We start from the raw sequence: 26315 nt of genomic DNA, 5'->3' as shown, positions 1-26315 counted from the left end.
GGCTTTGTAGCTCAGGCTGGAGTGCAGTGGTGTGATCATGGCTCACTACAGAGTATGAGCTTATCTAAAAAACAAAAACAAAAACAAATCCCACATACAATCCTTCTACCTATAGACAATTGTTGTTATGCTTGTTTCACATAATGATCGTTTTATATATATATATATTCATACAATTTTGAATGAATTATTTTCTCACCTAGCCTTATAAGCAATGTCCCATAAACAATTTATAAACAGCTGCATACAACCGTAGGAACAGAAGTACCATATTTTCGCATTTTTGAACACATACATTGCTTCTAATTCTTCCCTTTTTGTTGTTGTTGTTGTTGTTGAGACAGGGTCTCACTGTCACCCAGGCTGGAATGCAGTGGTGCTATCTCGGCTCACTGCAACCTCTGACTCGCAGGTTCAGGCCATCCTCCCACCTCAGCCTCCTGAGTAGCTGGAACTACAGGAGTGTACCACCATGCCCAGCTAATATGTGTACTTTTAGTAGAGATGGGGTTTCACCATGTTGCCCAGGCTGGTCTAGAACTCTTGGACTCAAGTGATCCACCTGTGTTGGCCTCCAAAAGTGCTGGGATTACAGGCGTGAGCCACCACGCCCAGTCTAATTCTTCACTTTTTATAAAATGAAAAAAGGCCTCTATGTAGGCCTTTTTCTGTTGGTGATGTTTTATTTTGTTTTTTTGAGATAGGGTCTTGCTTTGTTGCTCAGGCTGGAGTGCAGCGATCATGGCTCACTATAGCTTTGACCTGCTGGGCTCAAGCCACCCCCCGACCTCTGCCTCCCGGTCCTGACCACCACCAAGGAGCTAGGACTAGAGGTGTGTGCCACCATGCCTGGCTAATTTTTAAATTTTTTTTTTTTTTTTTTTTGTAGAGAGAGGGTCTTGCTATATTGTCCAGGCTGGTCTCAAATTCCTAAACTCAAGTGATCCTCCCACCTCAGCCTCCCAAAGTGCTGGAATTACAAGCATAAGCCACTGAGCCTGGCCAATACATAACTCTTAGATGTGAAATTGCTGAGTTGAAAGGTATGTATATGTAAACTTGACAGAGTCAAAATGCCCTCCCAAAAGTTATGTCAATGTATGAGCATAAATATTTATATGACCTTTTTATTTAAATATAAACCAAAAATACTGTTAATTAAATATATCTTTTAATGTCCTTAGGCCTCACTAAACTTCAGTGTCCATCTGAAAGTATGATTACTATTCTTGGCTGTGTCCACAGATGGGTTTAATTCACTTTCTGGACAAAGACTATGAACTGTACCCTACAGTTGTGTTATGCAATATAGTAGCTACTAGCCACACGTGGCTACTGTGCATTTGAAATGAGGCTAGTCTGAATTGAGATGTACTGTAATTAAGTATAATATATAAACCAGATTTTGAAGACTTGGGACAAAAATATATATATATTACTAATAATTCTTAAAATAGTAAATTGTCGAAATAATATTTTTATATATTGGGTTAAATGAAATGTTATTAAAATTAAGTTCACCTTTTTCTTTTTACTTTTTCAGTGTGGCTACTAGAACATTTAAAATTGCATATATAATACGTATAAATATTTTTATTAGATGGTACTGCTCTGTAGAATATTTTTACATTTAATACAACATAGTTAATAATTATTAACTACATGATGAAATACAAGCTTTAGGAAGAAATCAGATTAAAGACCATTTAGTAATCTGTACTTAGCATCTAATCTCAGTGCTACTGAAAATGGGTGTATGTTTTAATATTAAATCACCTTTTACCAACCATACTAAGAAAAGATAAATATTATTTTGTTGTGGAAGAACAGACCAACACAGTAAGACATCATATTATTAAAGGCTTGGGAGTTTGATCCATTTACATTATGATTTCTGATTAAATCATAACTAAATTCACTTATATGTAATGCTGAGTAGAATGCTGATAATCAATAATTATAATTACTGTATTTCCAAAAACCAAAATATTTGTTTTTTTTAAAAAACGTTATTTTCTAGCATCCAATTAGCAAGTCTGACCAGGCTGTATCATTTTAGCTAATGAAGTGTTATTATTTAAACTGTTTCCAGAAGGTAACGTTAATCTTTGCTACAACATTCCTGGAAGTCTTACATATACAACCCTATCACAAACAAGGAGCGAAAAGTGCTCAATGGTGGGGCTTAGTAATCAGTGATGACAGCTGGCATACACTGTCTGTTCTTGAAGTCTAACTCAAGAAAGTTGTTTATAATATTCTCATTTAGCCTGGGGGGCCACTTGGTTTAACCCCTTAGGAAAGGATGCTAAGGTAGCCAAGACGTCATTCTGGTGCCTGTATAGGGTTGGTCCTGCCAGTGAAACAACTTAATATCCAGAGATTAGAAGAACAGGCTCTGGAATCAGACCAATTAGTTCAAATCCCAGTTTGCTACTTACTAACTGTGTAACACTGGGGATGTTACTTCACATGAATTAGCTCATTTAATCTGCATAACAACCCTATGAAATGTCACTTCTATGATTATACTCCTTTCACAGATGAGGAAATTGAAGCACAGAGATGTAAGGTAATTTGTCCAAAGTCTCAAAGCCGGGAAATGGAAAAGTCAACTTTCAAACCTAGGCAGTTTGGATCCAGAGCTTATGCTCTTTCTGCCTCTGCATGTAAACTGCTTAACAGTGCCTGACCTGGGATTTCTGGAGATGTTAATTGTTACGCTATTGCTATGAGTAAAGACTACTCTCTGATTCTGACCACATCCTCACATTTATGGTCTCAAGATGAGCCAGGTGAGTATAGACGACAAAACCAAAACCAATTCAACACACATGAACTTATATTTAAAACTTTTTGTTCTGTAATAACTTTAGGCTTCTGAGACCCCACATTACACCTTGCTGTGATGTCTCCTTAGTCTCCTGCAATCTGTGACAGTTCCTCAGTCCTTGTTTTATCATTACTTTGACACTTGATGAGTACTGGTCATTTATTTGGTAGAGTGTCTCACAATGTGGATTTGTATGCTATTTTATGATGAGATTAAGGTTAGGCATTTTTTGGTAAGAATACCACAGAAATGATGTTGTATCTTTCTACTGAAGACACAGGGGGTGTAGATATGTCTTTTTACTGGTGCTTCATCTTGAACACTTGGTTAAGGTGGCATCTGCTAGATTATTGCAAAGCCACTATGTTTCACTTTGTAACGGACAAATATCTTGGGGGAGATACTTAGAGACCAAATAAATAGTTTCTCCTCAAATTTTTGCCCATTGATTTTAGCATCTATTGTGGACCTTGCCTGCAAAAATTATTACTGTGGGGTTTCCCTGGTGGTGGTTTTCTATTTCTCTCATTCCCTTTACAACTGGATTCCAAAAGGCTTTTATGAGACAAACCAATCAAGATAGTAAAAGTTTACACAGAAATTCTAGAGGCCTTTCAAGTATGGAAAGTTTTAGTTTGTGGTTTCTGGAATTCTTCAGTAACCGAAGGCATTTCATGTGAAGAAATGTGATCACAAATGAAACGATGCTGCCCTTGTGATTTCTCTGAGGCACCAGATGCTCCTGACCCCTTACTAAACACTCCTGTATTCACCGCTGTCGTAACCTCCTCCTGCCCTCCTCCCTCAATGGCCACTGTTCCTCAGCATTCTTTATGGGCTCCTCTTACCCTATCTCATGTATGTTGACATTTTTCAGGATTCTACTCTTGTCACTCTGTATTCTTGTCACACCATACCCTCCCTGGGTAAATAGCAATTAAGCTGTTGCCAAACTATCAACTAATAAATACCTATATCATCCTCTCGAATGAAAAATATCTCAACTTGGATTTCTAAAGGTTGTGTAAAACTTCAACATATTCAGAAACTGAATCCACTCCCTCCCTCAAAAAGCAACAACAAAAAAGATGTTCTCCTTGCAGCCTCTCTCTTATACATATCAATGATTACTACCAAGACCTATCTAGTTCCCTGAAACCCTGGGAGTCATTCCAACCTTCTCACTTTCCTTTACCTCTTCATGTGTGGCTACTCTTAAGTAATAACTACTCACCTGTATAAATGTCTCTCAATCCATCATCTCCTATTCCTTCCAGGCCTTGCTGTCATAACTTTCTAGTCCTTTACAGAAAATCTCCTACAATTATCTTTTTTTTTTTGAGACGGGGTCTCGCTCTGTCACTCAGGCTGGAGTGCAGTGGCATGATCTCCGCTCACTGAAACCTCTGCCTCCCTGGTTCAAACGATTCTCCTGCCTCAGCCTCCCAAGTAGCTGGGACTACAGGCACACGCTACCATACCTAGCTAATTTTTGTATTTTTAGTAGAGACGGGGTTTCACCATGTTGGCCAAGCTGGTCTCAAACTCCTGACCTCAAACCATCCACCTGCTCAGCCTCCCAAAGTGCTGCGATTATAGGCATGAGCCACTGTGCCCAGCCAATTATCTTTCTAAAATGTGAATGTGATGACAATATTCCTCTGCCTAAAATCTTTCAATGACTCACTACAGTCTACAGAATAAAGTCCAAAATTCTTAATGTGGCCATGATCTAGCACTCACCCATGCATGCAGCCTTATCTCCTGCCATTCTCTCATATTCACTTTTGGTGCCTGTATAGGCCAGTTGGTCCTGCCAGTAAAACAACTCAACAGCCAGAGGTTAGAAGAACAGGCTCTGGAATCAGACCAATTAGTTCAAATTCCAGTTTGCTACAAAAGTCTGTGCCAAAACAAATTAATTACAGTTCCCAAAATGGGCCCCAGACTCTCTCAAGCTTACAAACCTTTTTGCACACATTCTCTTTGCTTTTCACTGGGCAAACACCTACTAATCTCTCAAGGCTCAGTGAGGAAGTCGTCTTGTGCAAGTCTTCCTGAGCAGTCTGCATCCCTCGAGGTGGAGCAGGATTATGTCTACTGCTGCACCTCCCACACAGCACTCAGTTGGCTAGGGTCTGCCATCCTCTCCAGACTAGTTGGCTCTCTGATTCTGTGGGCTCAGCATCCACAGATTTAATCAACCATGGATCAAAAATACTTAAGACATAAATGACTGTGTCTATATTGAATATGTCCCAATTTTTTTTCTTGTTATTATTCTAAACAGTGTAGTGTAACAATTATTTACATGGCACTCATATTGAACTAGGTATTATAAGTAATCTAGAGACGATTTAAAGTATAGGGAGGATGTGTGTAGTTTATATGCAAACACTATGCCATTTTATATAAGAAACTTGAGCATTGTGGATTTTGGTATCTGCAGGGGTGGGGGTGTGGGACTGTTTGTGCGTCCTGGAACCAATCCTCCAGATAGCACAGATGACTGTGTATGCTCCCTGAGGGCAGACTGGGTCTTAACTACCACCTAATGACCATCTTCCTAGAAGGTGAAGGACACTAAAACCACTTATTATGTTTTCATGTTTAACCCTGTTTAAAAAGAATGCCTCTTGCCAGAATGAGATTTTACTGCCTCTGGATATGAGAATGTGGGGATCTCCACTGCTATCAAAATGCTGCAAAAGCAAAGGTATCTAATTGCATTGACACATACCTGTAATGAACAGTTTAATGAAGCTAGTTGAATTCATTAATATAAAAAGCAGTTGCCATTAAAACAAAATCCTGGTTTTTTCCTTTCAAACTGATATATCGAACATTTTTGAATGCCTACTATGTACCAGATATTTACACATGATTTCATTTAATTCCCATACCAAATCCCCAAAGCAGGGATTATTACCTCCACTTGGTAAATGAGAAAAGTGAGGCCCAGAGAATAAAGAACAACCAAAATCATATCACCAGACAGAGCCAGGGTTTGAATGCAAGTCTTGTGATTTGAAATCCTAAGCTCTTCCTTCTAGAGAAATTTATGTCCTCATAAAATTACAATTTTAAAAGTACAGTATTGGAGAAAAATTTGATCCCAAAAATAAAAAATAAGATAATCATTCAGCCTAGTCACCTATGAAGTACTATTAGTAACATTCTTCTTTAAATCCTTGAAGGGGGCTGGGGGGAGACAGGTATGGAAGAGACGTGTCAGTAAACAAATAAATGAACACTAGGAAAAGAGACTGACCCAACCTTGGAATACTGATAGCAATAATAATGACAGTAATGATGGCAACAAACACTTATACAGTGCTTACTATGTACCTGGCACTATTCTAAGAGCCATACATACCCTATTCATTTAATCGTCACAGCAACCATTCAAGGCTGATATATTATCATATCCATTTTACAGATGAAGAAACTAGCACAGAGTTTAAGGGTCTTGCCCAAAGTAACTACTAATCAATGTTAAAGCTGGGATTCAAACTCAGGCAGTCTGGGTCTTAAGCCCATGCTCTTCACCTCTAAAAATGAACCTAGAGAACTATGAAGGTTCGGAAATTTCAAGATATAAAAAGAGGTAAACAAATTATAACAATTTAACCTGAGATTTTAAAAAAGCGACCCTAAATCAAAGGATGATACTTTGCAAAGCTGATGATAATGTGTACTTCTGTAAAGTTAAAGAAAAATCAGCATTTCCTGATGACTTGTGTTAAATACTAAAACAAGTTCATTAAAGTTATTGAGAAATCTACTTCTCTGAAGATCTTTAAAAATCAGATAGACCCACACTTGTCTAAAGGGAATTTAATGATAGGCGGGTTCTAATAAGGATGTGGGTTTAACTACCTGCCTAAAACTATCCTAACACAAGTTTAAGATTTTCTCTCAGTGTGCAGCTGAATTATAGGTAGTTTGACACTGAGACTTTGTGTGATGACACTGTGTTTCACACACACACACACACACACACACAGACGACAGTTACCAAGTCTAAAGGTATAACGAGGTGAGTGTCCACTCTTCCTCCTTCTTTTATCTGTACCCTTATAAAACTCCTTGAAGAGCTCACAGGGGAGGGTTTTCCTAAAGTCAGAAATTGCTCTATTTTCTCATAAACATTTTATTTCTCTTCTCATTTAATAACTTTGTTAACATTCCCTGTAGTCCTTCACTTATATCTTTTTAGCATACTGTGTGCACATATGGCACCATAAAAATGGACCAATAAGACAAGAACATTTTTATATTTATTATTATTATTATTTTTTTAGATGGAGTCTCGCTCTGTCACCCAGGCTGGAGCGCAGTGGCATGATCTTGGCTCACTGCAGCCTCCGCCTCCCGGGTTCAAGTGATTCTCCTGCCTCAGCCTCTTGAGTAGCTGGGACTATAGGCACCCACCACCACACCCGGCTAATTTTTGTATTTTTAGTGGGGTTTCACCATGTTGGCCAGGATGGTCTTGATCTTCTGACCTCAAGTGATCTGCCCACCTCAGCCTCCCAAAGTGCTGGGATTACAGACGGGAGCCACCACGCCTGGCAATAACATTTTTATATTATTCTATAGAAATTAGTTGTTAAAATTAATATAATTTCAACTATCTTACTTTTGTTTTCTTATTTTTTCTCTTTCAAGGGAATGCATATATTATTTCACCCATCTATTCACAACAGCAGCACAAAAGTCAATGAAACTATATTTGCATTTTAGAATAAGAAAAACTGAGTTGCAACAAACCTTCAAATATTGTTCGTTTTTCTGATCCTTAAAAACAGAATCATCAGAAGAAAAAGAAAAATGACATAACAGCCAGAATGCAAGAGAAGAGATACATATACAGTATATGTTGACATTTTTTCCGAAAAGTAACTCACCGAAGTTTCCTGCCTTTGCTGGCTTTCCTATCTACTTTTTTGTGGATTTTGCTTCGTAACTTCTGGATTGCAAGCCACTGCCTGGAAAATTCACAAGCAATGTTATGCATCATCACTAACAGAAATAGTTATACATACTGACAAATTGGAATTATTCTAACAACTCTGCAGAAAGAAATCATCAACCTACATCAAGTTCCTCAAGCTAGTTTGGGGCCAAACTGACTAATCAATTGAACAGGATTTGTGCAATGGTAAAAAACAAACGGCAGCTGGGAAATTCTACAGCAAATTTGGTTCACAATGCTCCTTAGTATTTGGAGTTGCTGTGACAAGCACTAAATCTACCAGTCTGCAGGCAAACCCATCACATTTAGTAGAGCTGCTTGGGTTTTCTTTTAATGTTTTAGCTATGCAGCATGTTCTGTTACTAATGTTGCAACTGCTGGTTGGTTTGAATGCATGAATTTTTAAAATCTAACTTTCCCTTTGGTAATCCTCCAGTGCTTTTTCTTGTGCTTTGCAATTTTTGCTAATTTTTAAATAATTATCCACTACTGATACTAGTTTTTAATTGTTTTACATTGTTTAAATTGTTTGTTTTAAATTGTTAATTTTCATTTCATCTATAAATATTTCAGTACATGTTGCTATACAAGAGAAGAGATAAGGACTCTTCTCCCCTCAATATAATCTCAATACCATTACCACATTTAAAACAAAAAGTCAACAATAATTCTTTATTATCAAATATTCAGTCAGTCTTCACATTTCCTGGAATGTCTCAATTTTACAGTTGGCTTGTTTGGATCAGAATCCAAACAAGATTCACATATTCTGCAGTCATTTTATATAAGAAGGAATTAATTTTTCAATAAGGGATATTAGGCTAAGAAAATCTTCATAAATTGCTCATATGAACTAAAGTGAAAAAAAGAAAAAGAAGGAGAAACAGCAGCAGCAGCTAGTCATCCTACCTGATTTATACAACGAAAATTCAACACTAGAAAAAAAAATCTAGGGAAATCCAATTACTGTAATCTTAATATAATCTTAATTACCATAATCTATTTTATTGTAAAGTCAGATAAATGTATAATATAATCACCACTTAAATGCAATTTGCTCTATCACATTAAATTTATAGCGAACAGCTCTCTATAACATTCTAGAGATAAACGAAATATCAACATCCTACCCTAAAATTCAAATAATATTTTACTCAAATAAAATTATTTCATCAACACAAATTTTTCACTGCTTTCTCGAATGGCTGCTCTGCCCAGAATCCCATTCTGGCACTTGCGGCTTTTGTTTCCTTTCATGCTTTTGCAAATTATGGCTCATGGCTATTTAAATGTACACTATTCATTAGGTAGCACTCTAAATGCCCTTTTTATTTTCCAACCACAGGATGAAGCATACACACAAGGGCCTTCCTTCACTACTTTACATTCTGCCCTGACATCTGGGTAATGCTGCCACGTTCCATTTCTAATTGTGCTGAAGCTTTTACTGAAGGGGTGGAGGTCTAAATTAGGGCAGACTCTAACAAAGCAGATTCGGCTGAGAGCAAGGAACCTGTTGTGCGCAGTGCCATGTTCTGACAGCTGAGAGCTCACATTTGGGTGGCTGCTTTGTATCCACTGGTCAACAGATTGATATGGATACAATCACAACGCAAACCAGGGAGCAAAGAGCATAAGAAAGACTGGAAAACAAACTCTAAAAACAAATACATAGGTGTTTTATAATTTCTTTACAAATTGCACTTTAGGCAATGGAGGGTAAACAATTAGTCACATTTTCTTTCTAGCTCTTATCTTGCTTAACTTCAATAATTATAGGACCAATCATTGCTCTGCAGGTAGAATTAAAGGGACTCAAGGGGAGAAACTATTACATAGGCTGCTTGCATGAACAGAAAGCTGTATCTAGATTACCTTCCCATGGCCACCTGATCGTTGGGATCCAAGGAGCTGGTCTTCCGTTCTATGAGTTCTCGAAGGAGCTAGGGGAAAAAGGAAAGCAACAAATTTATTTATCATCTTCCAGTACAACTGACTTTAAAAGGGCAGAGAAGGAATTCTGAATGGCATAGTGACAGCTCTAAAACTACAATCAATAAGGGACAACCCAATGGCAAGAGCATTACTGAATTCCCATTAACCCTTTCATAGTTATATATCTTTAAAAAGGTGGCTATAGCAGTAGCTGAGAACAGAAGTCCATTTGGAAGACTCATTGTACTGCAGTTCATTTCAAATAGATCAATGAGTGTGCAACATTCCCTTCATTATTTTTATGATTAGTTTTGTCCACTCCATTGATATCAATGGAGAATCTTTAAAAGGTCAGGTGGGAAGGGCGGTGTGGCAAAAAGGGAAATGCATCAGCTTCTCACCAACAGGATAATGGTGCAAGGATAACTTGGGAACTATAACCTCCAACAGTCAGGAAGGTCTTCCTCAGGCAAAAAGCCTTTACTGTATGTAATTAAAAGTGTGGGCATCATCCTCTTGTTTTCCATAGCTGCTACTCTACCATGCTTGCTATTAAGTGATTTAGCCACACATGATACCAACACATTCATAGCCACACAAATTTTAAGAGGGAAGCTAAAGAAAGTCATTTGTGTACTGCAAATATACCACAGAGGATTAGTCTCTCATCCCATACAATTAACTCCATGGGAGTTATTCTAAATGACTCTCCCACTGTCATTTTTGGGATGACACCCAGTTGAAATCTACATCTGTACCTTTTGTACAGACTTAAGAACCTGCACTGAATCTTAAAGTCCTGGGCAAAGAGAAGCAATGGTTTTAAAAGTTAAACACTAAGGGAGAAAAACCCTAAATTACGATAATAGAACTACAAGTGCTATATGCAGAGAAAGAGAAACAGAGATTAAAATTCCAAAAATCTTCCGAGAGAAATTTAAGAGAAGACGCTAAGACAAACTAGTTCTGCTAATCATCTGTCAATAATCCAGGTTTGACCTTAAAACTTGTTTCCTCATAAAAATTAGCAATGATTTTGTAGGTGACGCACGGTGGCAATAGAGATGTTCCATTAAATCAAATAGCTGAAGCCTGTGGGCTTCAGTGGTTCAAATGAAGAAAGAGAAATAAATTCCTCTGAAAGAAGATCTCTTTCTAATTTCATATGTTTATGTAAGTAGGCACTGGAAGAAGTAAAACAAATTTATAAAAAAATATTCACTTCCAAAAGATGAATCTTTATTGCAAAAGGGAAAAGGATATCTCAATTGCAATTAGAAAACCTCCCATGATGTTTTTTCATTTGCTTATTTTGGACATTATTACCACAGCAATTATGTTTAAGAATGCAGGGACCAGAAGCCGCTGGTTTTATTATCACTAGAAAACAGCAAGCTATTTCTCTACCCTGTTTATCTGATTGATTCCCAACATCTTTCTGGCAGCCAATCTATCAGTTTATCTCTCCTACTTCATCACAGTCACTTCTGGCAGCTAAATACAAGATCCAAATCCAGTGTTACACAGACATACGACACAGTAAACCTGTGTAACACTGCTGCTGTGTAAACAGCTGCCCTTAAGGCTAAGCAGAAATGGGCTTCTGGTTCCTAGTCAATATTCTGTCAAAAGCAAGGAGTAGGGGGAGTGAGGGGGAGTGGTTAATAATAATAAAGAAGAAGAAATAAAAGAGAAAGAAAAATAAAAAGGAAGGAAAATAATGGAATAACTGCATTTCATTGCCCTTACCTCATTCCAGCCATACAAAAGATTACAAGAACCATATTCCTGCTTTTCCTAATTTTCTCAGATGCCTTGAGACTGGGCAGTCAGGGTCACCGGGGAGCAAGTGCTCATGGAAGGCTGCCCCAACACAACAGGGCGATCCTCGGGAAGAATACGCCCTTGCCGAAGGCTGGAAATTGGAGCTCACGACTGCAGTGGTCTCTGTAATTCCAACACCAAGTGGGTGCAGCATTTACTTTCAGGCACTTTGTGTACTATACATATTCTGAGCTGCGTTTTCGCACACAAGCGCTTTGCATGACTATTTTTACTCATTCATGACTTGGAAGATTGTTTTATTGGTCTATCTAGCTAGGTCTAGTTTATTCAGTCCAATATTTCAGAAGATTCTGTTGTGTCCATGGTAAGAAAAAGAAAGCAACAACAACAAAAAATACAGTTAAACAAATGGTTCCCGTGGCTATTACTATTTTCCCAAAGCTACCACTATCACTGGGTTTAAATTTAATTAGAAAATTGCTTTCAAAAAAGTCGCTAAAAAAAAAAAAAGATTTGAGGATATTGGCTGAAGAATTCAATTTTACTTTTGATTTTAATTTGTATAGCTTTAACTTTACAAACAAACCTTTCTACTAAAATTCAAGTTTCTGTTACAATTACTAGAGCTTTTTATTTCAACAATGATGATATAGTATTTGTAGTAATTTTCTATGTGATTTGGAAAATGGAGAGAGAGAGAGATAAAATGTTTTTGCTCTAGTCTGTTAAAATTCCTCCAGATAATCAATTCAGAAAGGCTTGATTATACCTCTAGTTCTAGGGGAAAATCACAGACACAGTTAGGTTTTCAGGTCGGCCACAGAAACCTATTTAACCCATACGAATATACATGAGGAACAGGACTAATAGTACTATTAAGCATCTAATCAACATTTATAATACTTGCACTAGGAAAAATGCATGCTAGAAACAGTTAAAAATGGCAGATTGAACACATTAGTTTATCTCTTCTCAACCCCTCTAAGAGACAGTTGAGGAATAAAATAAATATTAACTTATAAGAAAAAAGAGAAAGGGAGCGCTAATGCATGCATATTTTCATAAATTTTTCCAAGACAGTAAGGAGATGGAGAAGTTATCACCCAAATGCCCAGAGTGAATAAAGGTGAAGATGAAGCTAATTGTATTAGGCCGCAGAATTCCTGTGAGGATCAGCTCTCTGGCAGTTACCACGCAAGGTGGGAAAAAGGGAAGGAGCAGAACCACTTGGGCCTTCTCCATTATCCCACACAGCCAAGTGACGAAACCACCTCTACCACCCACCTCCTCTCGTGAGAGAAAAGAAATTTCATTCTTTGGAAAAATTGAACCACAGAAGCTCCAGAATAGAGGATACCAGGCAAAGAAGGCTGGAATGAGGTATAAGGGAAAAGCTCTGTGTTAATCTCTGAAACCTCTCCCTTTCTCCCACCTTATTTGTAGAAAGCTAACAGCCCATTCTATAATTTCCCAGGCAGGAAAGCAGAGGAGTCTTTTCTGTAAGAAATTGACTGGCGTCTGCCCTCCCATCCCCAAAATTAGATTTCAAAGTTGCTATGGTCTTCTGCATGTTTCCCAAAATCCATATGTTGAACACTTAATCCCCAGTGCAACAGTATTGGAAGGAATGGCCTTTGGGAGGTGATTAAGTCACGCAGGCTCTGCCCTCGTGGATGGGATTAGGCGTCCCTCTACAAGGGCATGATGGAGGGAGTCTGTCCCTTTTGCCTTTCCACCTTCTGCCATGTGAATTCCCTCAGAAGAATTCAGCATCAAGGCACCATCTTGGAAGCAGACAGCAGCCCTCGCCAGACAACATAAACTGCCAGCTTCTTGTTCTTGGACTTTACAACCTCCAGAACTGTGAGAAATAAATTTCTGTTCTTTTAAAATTACCCAGTCTGTGGTATTTTACTATAGCAGCATAAACGAATAGATATATAGAAAACAAAGCAAACAAATACAAACTGACATCCAAGGCTACTCTAACAAAGAGGTCAGTTCACAGCATAATTATATTTAAAGAAGGCAAAAAGCTCTGCCCAGGTTTCAGAGATTCCAAATAATAAACTTTAATGCTTTACTCTTAAATATGAACAGACAGTTAAGGATCACCTGCATCTGAGGGAATCCTCATGCACAAACCAAACAAATAGAAAAGAGACTCAAGGAAGCAATGCAGAGAACAAAATAAATGCTTAAAAAGGAGAAAAAAAACCCCCAAAACTTACAATGACTATCCCAGGAGTGGGTGAGGGCATACTTTGATAAGAGCAGGATGCTGTGAAAAAGACTAAAATGAGAAATTAAACACTAAACAGAAATTTTTTTAAAATCCAACAGAAGAACTTAAATGAACGAAAATCTCTGATATAAAACAAAAAGAAAGCCAAAAGGCAAAAAGATAATATTCCCTTGCTTATTTGCAAGACAAGACAAAAATTTAGAGGATAATCCAGAAAGTCAAACATCTAACTAACAAAGGCTGGGAGAAAATGTTTGAAGTAATACTGAAAATTTTCCCAAATCAAAGAAAGAACAGGAATACACCTGCAAAGACCTAGTGCAATGAATAAAAAAGAGCCTTTGTCGAGACACATCATCATGAAATGTAGAATACCAAAGGTAAAGAGAAGATCCTAAGCAGTTAAAGAAAAAACAGGTTACATATAAAGAGGGTGACCATATGTCCCAGTTTACCAAGAAAGTCCTGGTTTATACCTGTTGTCCTAATATGCTGTCAGGCTAGCACCTTACATGTCCCAGTTTTGATAATAAATTATACAGTCACCCTACATATTAAAGAATGGAAATCTGAATGGGAAAAGACATCTCAACAGCAAGAGCAGATAGGAGAGGACAGCAAGGTACCTTCGAAATTCTATGGAAAATGACTTCCAGACTCAAATTCCACATACAGCCGCCTTATTATTATTATTATTAAGACAGTCTTGCTCTGTCACCCAGGCTGGAGTGCAGTGGTGCAATCTTGGCTCATAGCAGCCTCTGCCTCCTCAGCCAAATTATTAACCAAGTATAATGAGAGTTACATAAATGCATTTTTCAAACACGTAAGGACTCAACAATTTAGTTTTTGCGTACTCTTTCACAGGAAGATGTACTTCAGTAAATGAGTACACAAAAATCAAGACATAAGATATTAGGAAAGAGAGGTCTAACTCAGGGAAGAAGCAAAGGCAAGTCCCAAGAATACAGCCAGCAGGCCTGGTGTGCAGCCACGCCAGAAGAGTCCAGAGAGCTCTAGGATGAGGTCTCCAAGGGGAAAAAGTAGAAGGGAGGTGTAAAAGGATAGGTTATTTTATATATTCAAAGCATGTGGAGTATATAGGGAAAAACAGCAATAGTTACACAGAAAACTAAGCAAATCTTTTAAAAACAGGCATTATGGCCGGGCGCGGTGGCTCATGCCTGTAATCCCAGCACTTTGGGAGGCCGAGGCGGGTGGATCACAAGGTCAGGAGATCGAGACCATCCTGGCTAAAACGGTGAAACCCCGTCTCTACTAAAAATACAAAAAATTAGCCGGGCGTGGTGGCGGGCGCCTGTAGTCCCAGCTACTCGGGAGGCTGAGGCAGGAGAATGGCGTGAACCCGGGAGGCGGAGCTTGCAGCGAGCCGAGATTGCGCCACTGCACTCCAGCCTGGGCGACAGAGAGAGACTCTGTCTCGAAAAAAGCAAACAAACAAACAAACAAAAACAGGCATTATTAGCTGTAGGAAAAAACAAATTTGTAAGAAAAATGTAGTCATAATATAGCGCTTGTTCCTATAGTTGGGATGTTTGTCCCCTCCAAACCTCATGCTGAAATTTGCTCTCAAAGTTGGAGGGGCCTAATGGAAAGTGTCTGGGCCATGGAGGTGGATCCCTCATGCATAGATGAAAGTCCTTCCTTGGTTGTGGGGAGTGACTTCCCGCTCTATTAGAGCCCGGGAGCTGGCTATTGAAAAGAGCCTGGCATGCCTCAGTCCTCTAGCCTCCTCTCTTGCCACGTGATCTCTGCACATGCCAGCTCCCCTCTGCCTTCCTTCATGAACAGAAGCTGCCTGAGGCTTCCACTAGAAGCCCAATCTTCCCAGCAGCAGAAGAGTGAACCAAAGAAACCTTTTTTCCTCAAAAATTGCCCACTCTCAGGTATTCCTTCATAGCAATGCAGAACAGACTAAGACATTTGAGAACAACATTTATTTAGTAATAATAATGTAAACACTGACTGACAGCCATCCTAGCAGGTATGATACATTCTCATTGCAGCTTTGATTTGCATTTCCCTAATGGCTAATGATGCAGAGCATCTTCCTGTGCTTACTGGCCATTTGTATATCTTCACTGGAGAAATGTCTATTTAGACCCTTTGCCCATTTTAAAATGAGGTTATTTGCCTTTTTGTTATTGAGCTGTAAGAGTTCTTTATATATTCTGGATACCAGTCCCTTATTCATTTTCCTTCTGTAATGTCTTTTCGCTTTCTTGATAGTATCATTTGAAGCAGAAAAGTTTTTAATTTTGATACAGTCCAATTTTTTCTTCTGTCATTTGTGTTTTTGATTTGTATCTAAGAAACCATTGCCTAATCCAAGGTCATGAAGCTCTACTCCTACGTTTTCTTCTAAAAGGTTTATAATTAATAGTGTAGCTCTTATATTTAGGTCTATGATCCATTTTGAGTTAATTTTTATATATAGTATAATATAGGGGTCCAACTTCATTCTTTCACATATGGATATCCAATTATACCATTTGTTGAAAAGACTACTTACCCTCCTGAGCTGTCTTGGCACCCTTGTTGAAAAACCAAGTAATTTAAAAAGCATTCTGGCTTTATGACCACATATTCCTTGGCTTTCTGAATTTGTGACCCAGAGTTATTGATTCCTACTTTTCAGGCTTCCACAGTTCATAGCCACAGATGCTTGAGATGGAAAAAGCTTGGGGCAACCCTCTATCGAACTTACTTGGCCTAGCTGAGTCTGGGTTCCTCAAACTTCCTCACTGGGAGATACAAAAGCAGACTCAAAGGATTGGGTTTACCCTTCCTGTGAATTCCCTCTCTCCCCCACAAGACTTCTTAGTGAAAATGTATCTATTTTTGCTCTACCTCCTGCCTTACCTCCTTTTTTGGTTCTCAGCTCCCTAGTCTTTCAAATTATCCCCAAAAGGGCTGGGCGTGTTGGCTCATGCCTATAATCCTAGCACTCTGGGAGGCCAAGGCAGGCGGATCACTTGAGGCCAGAAGTTCGAGACCAGCCTGGCCAAGATGGTGAACCCCGTCTCTAGTAAAAATACAAAAAAATTAACTGGGCATGGTGGTGCATGCCTGTAATCCCAGCTACTAGGGTGGCTGAGGCAGGAGAAATCGCTTGAACCCAGGAGATGGAAGTTGCAGTAAGCCGAGATTGCGCCATTGCACTCCAGCCTGAGCAACAGAGTAAGACTTCAACTTAAAAAGAAAAAAATTATCCCCAAAAGAAGTCTCTTGCAATTTTTATATACCATATTTGAGGCATACAAAAAATAAATTGCATATACTATAATTTCAAATAGTTGGGAAGGAATTACTATACATGCCCATAGTACAAAATTGGCACAAAATGACCCACTCCCCAACTATATGTTCCCACTCCACATTGCCCATTCACTCCTGAACCAACAACTCCACCACCTAATATTTCTGTTTCCATTATTCTATTCAAACAACCTGTGCTAAGGTCTCAAGATCTCCATGTCTAATGGGCATCTGGCACTACTCGTCCTATTAGACTTCTTGAAGCAGCAACTGACACTGGACGTTCTCACCTCACTGAAACACTCTTTTCTCGGTATCAGTGAGGCATCTCTCTGTCTTTACTCCACATTCAGCCAGCCCCTCTAGCCAGCCATTAAATACCGCCACTCCTCACGACTCAGTTCCAATCTTTATTTTCTTTTCACTCCACAGAGTTTCCCCTAAGAACTTCCTTCTGTTCTTAAGGCTTCAATGACCTAAGAGTTACCCCTGGAAATTCCTCTTCCCTTACGCCCAATATCTCAACTATCTCAAGTCACGAATTTGTCCACTTTTCTCCAACTCCACTGCCTCCACCCAGTACAGGCTACTATCAGCTTCGTTCACCGTTTTTTTTTTTTGTTTTTTTTGTTTTTTTTTTTGAGGCAGAGTCTCCCTCTGTTGCCCAGGCTGGAGTGCTGTGGTGCTATCTCTGCTCACTGCAACCTCCACCTCCTGGTTTCAAGCAATTCTCCTGCCTCAGCCTCTCGAGTAGCTGGGATTACAGGCGTGCACCGCCACGCCGGGCTAATTTTTGTATAAATTTTTAGTAGAGGCGGGGTTTTTCCATGTTGGCCAGGCTGGTCTCAAACTCTTGAACTCAGGTAATCCACTTGTCTTGGCCTCCTGAAGTGCTGGGATTATAGGTGTAAGCCACCACACCCGGCCCTCATACATATTTTTTGAGTACACGGAGAAACAAGAATAAAACAGACATGGTCTTGCCTGAGGCAGTGTAATGATTTCCTCTCATTTACCCTTGTCCCTCCATTTTTGTCTCCTCATTGTACTCAGAGTAGTATTTTCAAAAAGCAAATGTGTCAGGACATTTAACAGGGTACCACTAGGGCCCTTGTCTACCTCTCCAACCTAAGCCACCTTCCACCTCTGTGCTGCAGTCCCACCAGGCTTCATTCTGTACATGAAATGCTCTGTGGGCCCTCACACCAGAGGCTGTTTCTGCATATGCACTGTGGGAACAGGCTTCCCTAGCCACTGACCTCCCACGCCTCCTCCTCTACTCATTTGTTAAATCTCCGCTTCATCATCTCTTCCTGTGGGAAACCTTTCTTAACCACAGCTGCACTCACACACAACGCACCATACCTTTGCTGTTCTTACTGTACACTGTACTCATGGACTCCTTGATAACGTCTACCTCCTCCCCTTGCTGACTATATGCTGTGTGAGAGCAGAGGCTCCATCTGAACACAATCACCACTCCATCCCCTTCAGGGGCCCCTTGAAGGAGCTCCATATATACACAGAGGGGAAAATAATAATAATAATTTTTTTTTTGAGATGGAGTCTTGCTCTGTCGCCCAGGCTGGAGTGCAGTGGTGCGATCTTGGCTCACTGCAAGCTCCGCCTCCTGGGTTCACGCCATTCTCCTGCCTCAGCCTCCCAAGTAGCTGGGACTACAGGCGCCCGCCACCACACCCGGCTAATTTTGTTTTTGTATTTTTAGTAGGGACAGGGTTTCACCATGTTAGCCAGGATGGTCTTGAGCTCCTGACCTCGTGATCTGCCCGCCTCAGCCTCCCAAAGTGCGGGGATTACAGGTGTGAGCCACCGTGCCCGGCCAGAAAACAATTATTTCTGAGAGAAAATAGCAAATCTGTGTTTGCTTTATCATTTCCCCCACCACACACATACCATTTCAGTGTTTTTACACAAAAGGAGTCAATATACAATAACCTGGCTCTAATCCAGGGCACCATTATCGACCTAGGAATAGAGAAACCTACCTGTTTTTTGTCAGTTGTTTTTGAACATATCTTTGTCAGTGCCATTTTCAATGATACGACTTCCCCACACAATATTCTCCTTCTCACATGTCTTACGTAGGCCAGATGACCTACACAACAAACACACAGACTGGTCTATTCGACAAACCTGGACGGTTTTAAGTGGATGAGAATTATCCTCCCCACCGGCCATTCCAGGAGTACTTGAATTTAAAATAAAAAAAACCATTTAACTGGGGCCAGGCATGGTGGTTCACACCTGTAATCCTAGCACTTTGGAAGGCCGAGGTGGGTGGATAACCTGAGGTCAGGAGTTCAAGACCAGCCTGGCCAACATGGTGAAACCCCATCTCTACTAAAAATACAAAAAAAAAAAAAAATTAGCTGGGCATGATGGCAGATGCCTGTAATCCCAGCTACTCGGGAGCCTGAGGCAGAAGAATCACTTGAACCCAGGAGGTGGAGGTTGCAGTGAGCCGAGATCGCGCCACTGCACTCCAGCCTGGGCAACAAGAGTGAAATTCCATCTCAAAAACAACCAAAACCCAAAAACCAAACCAACACAAAAAAGCTATTTAACTATTTAAACTAATTCTTTGACTATTAAAATGATACAGATCTACACTCTGTCTTGTGTCTCATTTCCTAAAGGAAAAAGTTGGCTCTTCTCAGGAAATGAGAGCAAGCACATCTTTGGTGCTTCCTCTATACTCCCACAACCCTTAACCTTTCCTGTAGTCTCTTTAAGTTGGTCCTTTTACTGCAAGACAGATGTCTTGACATCTTTGTAATAAAGGTCTGAATTAATTTCAGTTACAGTGTGTGTGGTTTTGAGACAGGGCCTTGCTTTGTCGCTCACACTGGAGCGCAGTGGCATGATCACAGCTCACTGTGCCCTTGACCTCCCAAGCTCCCACCTTAGCCTTCTGAGTAGCTGGGACTACAGGCATGCATGCCCAGCTAATTTTTTCTAGTTCTTGTAGAGATGGGGTCTCTCTATGTTGCCGTGGCTGGTCTTGAACTCATGGCCTCAAGTGATCTTCCTGCGTCAGCCTCCCACACTGCTGGGATTATAGGGATAAGCCACCATGCCCAGCCTAATTACAGGGTTTTCTATTTAAATATCTTTTATCTATGAAACAGGATTGTCAAATACCAGTTACAGGTTTCCATCTCCCACTCTCTAAGAGCTAATGCTTCTAGGTATGAATTTTCACTTATGTGAAGTGTGTACTGCACAGTTCAATCTAAGTGTAACTATCTGCCAAAGAGTCTGACTTACCTGTCTTGAATTCCAGCTCTGCCCTTTACTACCTGTGTAGCTTAAGACAAGTTCCTTGAGCTCCCTGAGATTCAGTTTCCTCATCTTATAAAGTGGTAATTATACCTCACAAAGTTGTTTTGGGACTTAAAAAGATGATAAAAGTAAAGCACTCAGCAAAACATAAGTATTCAATAAACAGAAATACTGTGGAACATCAGATCATGCTCACAGATAATCCCTAAACCCCATTAGGTTAAAATAAATCATCTTCCACAGCTAAATCACCACAGCTGCTAACAATCAACAAGTACAGTAATTCAATTTTCCTTTCTACTGATTTTCAAACATAGGTAACAAATAAGATGTGTAACAAATAAGAGTGAAAGGATAAAAATGTAACAAGTATAGAAAATCCACAAAAATGGTAAGTCATACATTTAAAAAGTATGCTATGGGTTATAGGACTTTTCCAAACTAGATCATAAGAAACTGGAGCAAAAGTCATCCTCTCCTTTATCATTTATTCTGTTTGAACTATCTGCGATTCTCTTTCCCTGACCTTCAGCGCCCCCACAATCCCCTGATTACACAATTCCTTTATGTAGAAGGCCTCCTCCCAACCTCAGAGTATCTAAAATCCTGGCTATCCTTCTTTGAAAGCCCAGATCAAATGCCATGTCCTCTTCCCTAGAGCCTTCTCTAATTCCCTGAAACTATTATTTTTCTCCCTCTTCTGAATTCTTCGATACACACTCACCAAGCGTTCTGGTTATTTATGTTTATGTCATCTTGCTTGCTTGACTATAAGCTTCTTGAAGGCAGGGGATACATCTGGTTGAAACTCTCACCCCTAATACCTGGAACTCCACCACTGCCTTTGCATACACTGATTATTCAATAATATTTCTAAGGGCTGGGCACAGTGGCTGATGCCTGTAATCCCAACACTTTGGAAGGCTGAGGCAGGGGGATCGCCTGAGGCCAGTAGTTTGAGACCAGCCTAGGCAACGCAGTGAGAACCTGCTGCTAAAACAAAATAAAACAAACAAACAAACAAACAAAATTTAAATTAGCCAGGTGTGGTGGCATACACCCATAGTCCTAGCTACTTACAAGGCTGAGGTGGAAAGATAGCTTGAACACAGGACTGTGAGGTTGCAGTGCGCTATGACTGCACCACTACGGTCCAGCCTGGGTGACAGAGTGAGACCCTATCTCAAAATAATATTCCTAAAATCAAAGAGTCAAGTAGCAAGCAGTCTTCTAGATTTTGTCAACAAGCATGAAAAGCAGCCACCTTTTGCAAGGGGAAGTGCAATATTTACAGAATAATACAGGGAAGAATGAAAGGAAATCAGGTTATGCGAATAAGGTCTAAGAAGCATCTTAATACTAAAGTTACAAATAGTCCACCTTTGGTTACTCAAATAAGAGAATGTATAGCTAGAGGCTACCACTGAAAAAGTCAGCCTAATTCTGCCTCACTGCCCTTGGTCTTTAAGGATTTGATTCGTTTTTCCACTATTGATTCTGCATTGCAGCATGCCTCCACTCTGGAGCTAGCGCTAAGGCCTATGATTTGGAAAAAATGATAAATTCATTCATTGAATAAAGCAGTACTATTTTCTCAGCACAAGCCCTAAAATACTTCAAAGGCCATAATATTTCACTAAGCTTGGCCATTTGGGTTAAAATTTGTTAGTCAACACAGAAAACTTTCTCATCAGACCCCATATATTTCCATTAGGCATGATATATAGTGTCTCCCAATGTCTAATTATTAACTAGAAGTGTAAGTAAATCACTATCAGTATTAGGCCCTGATGAGTGAAGACAGAGTAAGAATTAAAGCAATTCAAATGCTAAAAAAACTTGCCAATTTGCTTTTCTGTTTCCAACAAATAAAAGGAATTTTACAAGGACAAAGTGACTGATTTACGCAATTCTTTTTTTTGAGACGGAGTTTTGCTCTTATTGCCCAGGCTGCAGTGCAATGGTGTGATCTCAGCTCACTGAAATCTCAGCCTCCTGGGTTCAAGTGATTCTCCTGCCTCGGTCTCCCTAGTAGCTGGGATTACAGGCATGCACCACCAAGCCCAGTTAATTTTGTGTTTTTAGTAGAGATGAGGTTTCACCATGTTGGTCAGGCTGGTCTCGAACTCCTGACCTCAGCTGATCCACCCGCTTTGGCCTCCCAAAGTGCTGGGATTATAGGGAAGAGCCACCGCACCTGGCCCTCTTTTTTTTTTTCTTTTTTAAATTTAAGGAAACCTCTTTTTTTTTTTGAGACAGGGTCTTGCTCTGTCACTCAGGCTGGAGTATAGCAGCACAATCATAGTTCACTGTACAGCCCTGAGGTCCTGTGCTCAAGCAATCTTCCTACTTCAGCCTCCTGAGTAGCTGGGACCACAGGCGCAAGCCACCATGCCTGGTTACTTTTTTTACTGTTTATTTTTTATAGAGATGAGGTCTCACTATGTTGCCCAGGTTAGTCTCAAGCTCCTGGGTTCAAGCAATCTTCCCACCTTGACCTCCCAAAGTGTTGCGATTGCAGGAGTGAGCCACTGTACCCAGCAAGCCATGCTTTCTAATCCATACTAAAAGTAACAATGTACGGAAGATGCTGTTGTTTAGATTTTCCAAGAGTTCCCACTTCAAAAATTCTGCCCATTGGTCACTAGCTGGATGTCTTGGTTTATAATAAAGGCAGGAAGAAGGGTTTTAGATCCTCTTGGATACCAGCTCAGTTACTATTTTTTAGCATTCTTTATTTAGTAAGGTTTCTTTTACTATGTCATTTGTGTTTAACGAATAAAGAGGAAGTCATTCTGAACTAGAGAAGGATTCACAAGTAAGAAACTGAAAGGGTAGTACTAACTTATACTCTGTGATTATGTCCCTTAAGAACCAAAAGCCCAGCTGAAATAAATCTCTCCCTATATTTCCAGCATTCTCCCTCTAGCCTTCAGATGCCAATAGTTCTTCAGCCCCACCAGAATCAATAAACCATCAATCCTGCCATCTTTTCAGCATCCCTCTTCCTCTCCTCCTGTGCTTACTTCCCTCCTTACCCAGGTGAATGAGATTCCAGAATCCATCAGGATAATCACGCCTGATATACACCCTGAACTCCCCTGCAAGCTGTCCTTTTGTCGTACAGACCCACGGTCCCTTAGGGATAGATGTATCTTGGAATTCAGAACGTTTCATATTTTAGAAAGGTAATACACTGCATATGTCATAAATGTGTCAGCAGAGTCTGGGGCAGCACTCCAAAGTCAAACACAAAATTTCGGTAGCAAAATATATATTCCCACATATATGTGATAAATACAGCCTATAAAGAGCTTCATGCTCATTCAGATCAGGTGCTGCCACAATAGTTTGCCAAAGTTACTAAAACAAACAAAAACTACGAGTTTTCAGATTTTTAATCTTGGAATTGTTGGCAAGGGATTATTTACCTGTACTTCCGTGGCAAAACCCCAAGCCATGTTAAATCTCAGTACCTGCATCCACATGGATGAATGTCGTGAGAGAAAGATCAGATCTTGCAAACTGGCTTCACTTTCATATTACCAGTAACCTGTGGGTCTTTTAGGCTACCTGACAGTGCAACTACACTTTCCTAGTCCATTCACTCTCTGAGGCAACTTTTTCTTACCCTCTCTTTTCTCAAACCTCCATCTCCTCCTACATCTTATCACTCTCGTCTCCTTCATTCATAAAAAAATACCATAAAATAACATAGAAGCACTCACATGAGGACTCTGCACATGTTCTCACCCCTTACCTCCCTGCAAATGTACTCACACGTCCTGCCTTCCCTTTATCCGTCACACCAAGCCCTCCCTACTTGTGTACTGACCAGCAATTCCTACCTCTTTCCTGCAACATCCATTTTTACCTCTCTACAGGATCATTTCCATCAACATACAAAATACATCTCCTATCTTAAAACTCTCTCTCAAACCTTCCAGCAGCTGTCCCATTTCTCTATTCCCATTACAGCAAACCTCCTCAAAGCTGTCTATACTCACTGTCTCCAATTTATTTCTTCTCACTTTTTTTTTTCCAGATGGAGTTTAGCTCTTGTTGCCTAGGCTGGAGTGCAATGGTGCGATCTCAGCTCACTGCAACCTCCGCCTCCTGGGTTCAAGCAATTCTCCTGCCTCAGCCTCCCAAGTAGCTGGCATTACAGACGCCCGCCACCACGCCTGGCTAATTTTTTGTATTTTTAGTAGAGATGGGGTTTCACCATGTTGGCCAGGCTGGTCTTGAACTCCTGACCTCAAGTGATCCACCTGCCTCAGCCTCCCAAAGTGCTAGGATTACAGGCGGGAGCTACCAAAAAAAGATCTGCAAACTCTACCGCCTGGGTTCAAGCGATTCTCCTGCCTTGGCCTCCTGAGTAGCTGGGAGTACAGGCACATGCCACCATGCCCTACTAATTTTTTGTATTTTTAGTAGAGATGGGGTTTTGCCATGTTGCCCAAGGCTGTTCTCAAGCTCCTGATCTCCAGTGATCTGCCCACCTTGGCCTCCCAGAACACTGGGATTACAGGTGTGAGCCACCATGCCCAGCCTCCTCCCATTCTCTCTTGAACCCCCTCCACCACTCTACTAAAAGAGTTCTTGTTGGTTAGACGTGGTGGCTCACACCTGTAGTCCCAGCGCTTTGGGAGGCTGAGGCAGTCAGATCACTTGAGATCAGGAGTGTGAGACCAGCCTAGGCAACATGGCAAAACCCCATCTCTACTAAAAATACAAAAATCAGCCCGGTGTGGTGGCACACGCCTTTAGTTCCAGCTACTTGGGAGGCTGAGGTGGGAGGATCACTTGAGCCTGGGAGGCAGAAGTTTCAGTGAGCCCCACTGCACTCCAGCCCTGGTGACATGAGACCCTGTCTCAAAAAAAAAAAAGTTCTTGTCAAGGTCACCAATGGCTTCCACATTGCTAAACCAAGATCAATTCTCTCTCAGCCCTCGTCTTACCTGATCTACCTGCAGCATGAAGATTTACTCCTGTTTTTTCCCTAAAAGTTTAATAGTTTTAGCTCTTATGTTTGGGTCTGTGATTCACTATAGTTAACTTTTGTGTAGGTGTGAGGGAAGGCTCCATCTTCATTCTTTTGCATGTGGATACCCAGTTGCTCCAACACCATTTGTTAAAAAACAAAACAAAAAACTGTTCTTCTGCCTACTGAATCGTCTTGGTACTCCTGTTGAAAATCAATTAACTATAAATGTAAAGGTTAACTTCTGGACTCCCAATTACATTCCATTGATCTATATGCCTAGCTTTATGCCAGTACCACAATGTCTTGATTATTGGAGCTTTGTGGTAAGTTTTGAAACTGCAAAGTGTGAATGCTCCAACTTTGTTTTGTTTTGTTTCCAAGATAATTTTGGCTATTTTGGGTCCTTACATTTCCACATGAATTTTAGAATCAGATTGTTAATTTCTGCAAAAAAAAAAAAAAAAAAAAAGGCAACAGGAATTTTGATAGGGATTGTTTTGAAGCTTTAGATCAATTTGGGGAGTACTGTCATCTTAACAATGTTAAGTCTTCTAATCCATGGACATGGGACAGCTTTCTATTTATTTAGGTCTTTAATTTCTTTCAGCAATATTTATAATGTTCAGTGTGTTAAATATCTCATCTTCTCGGTTAAGTTTATTCCTCGGTATTTTATTATTTTAGATGCTATTTTGTTGTTGTTGTTGTTGAGATGGAGTCTCACTCTTTCACCCAGGCCAGACTGCAGTGGTGCTATCTTGGCTCACTGCAAGCTCTGCCTCCCAGGTTCACGCTGTTCTCCTGCCTCAGCCTCCCAAGTAGCTGGGACTACAGGCGCCCACCACCACGCCTGGCTAATTTTTTTTTTTTTTTGTATTTTTAGTAGAGACGGGGTTTCACCGTGTTAGCCAGGATGGTCTCAACCTCCTGACCTTGTGATCTGCCCGCCTTGGCCTCCCAAAGTGCTGGG

The 26315-nt window shown here is 40.2% G+C and overlaps 1 protein-coding gene across 1 annotated transcript in view; it reads right to left on the bottom strand.

The window, feature by feature from the left end:
- Positions 1-26315, bottom strand: part of AATF (apoptosis antagonizing transcription factor) — a 113031-nt gene that overhangs the window by 28138 nt on the left and 58578 nt on the right. The window contains exons 9-10 of the mRNA XM_032163070.2: positions 9687-9754; positions 7744-7824 (exon numbers count right to left, since the gene is read on the bottom strand). Of these exons, the coding sequence (XP_032018961.1) occupies positions 7744-7824; positions 9687-9754 (149 nt within the window). The remainder of the gene's footprint in view (positions 1-7743; positions 7825-9686; positions 9755-26315) is intronic.

This window comes from Hylobates moloch, unplaced genomic scaffold (genome assembly GCF_009828535.3).
Source record: "Hylobates moloch isolate HMO894 unplaced genomic scaffold, HMol_V3 SCAFFOLD_10, whole genome shotgun sequence".
NCBI lineage: Eukaryota > Metazoa > Chordata > Mammalia > Primates > Hylobatidae > Hylobates > Hylobates moloch.
Note: the sequence above shows the minus strand (reverse complement) of the source record. Positions and strands in the feature narration are given on the sequence as shown.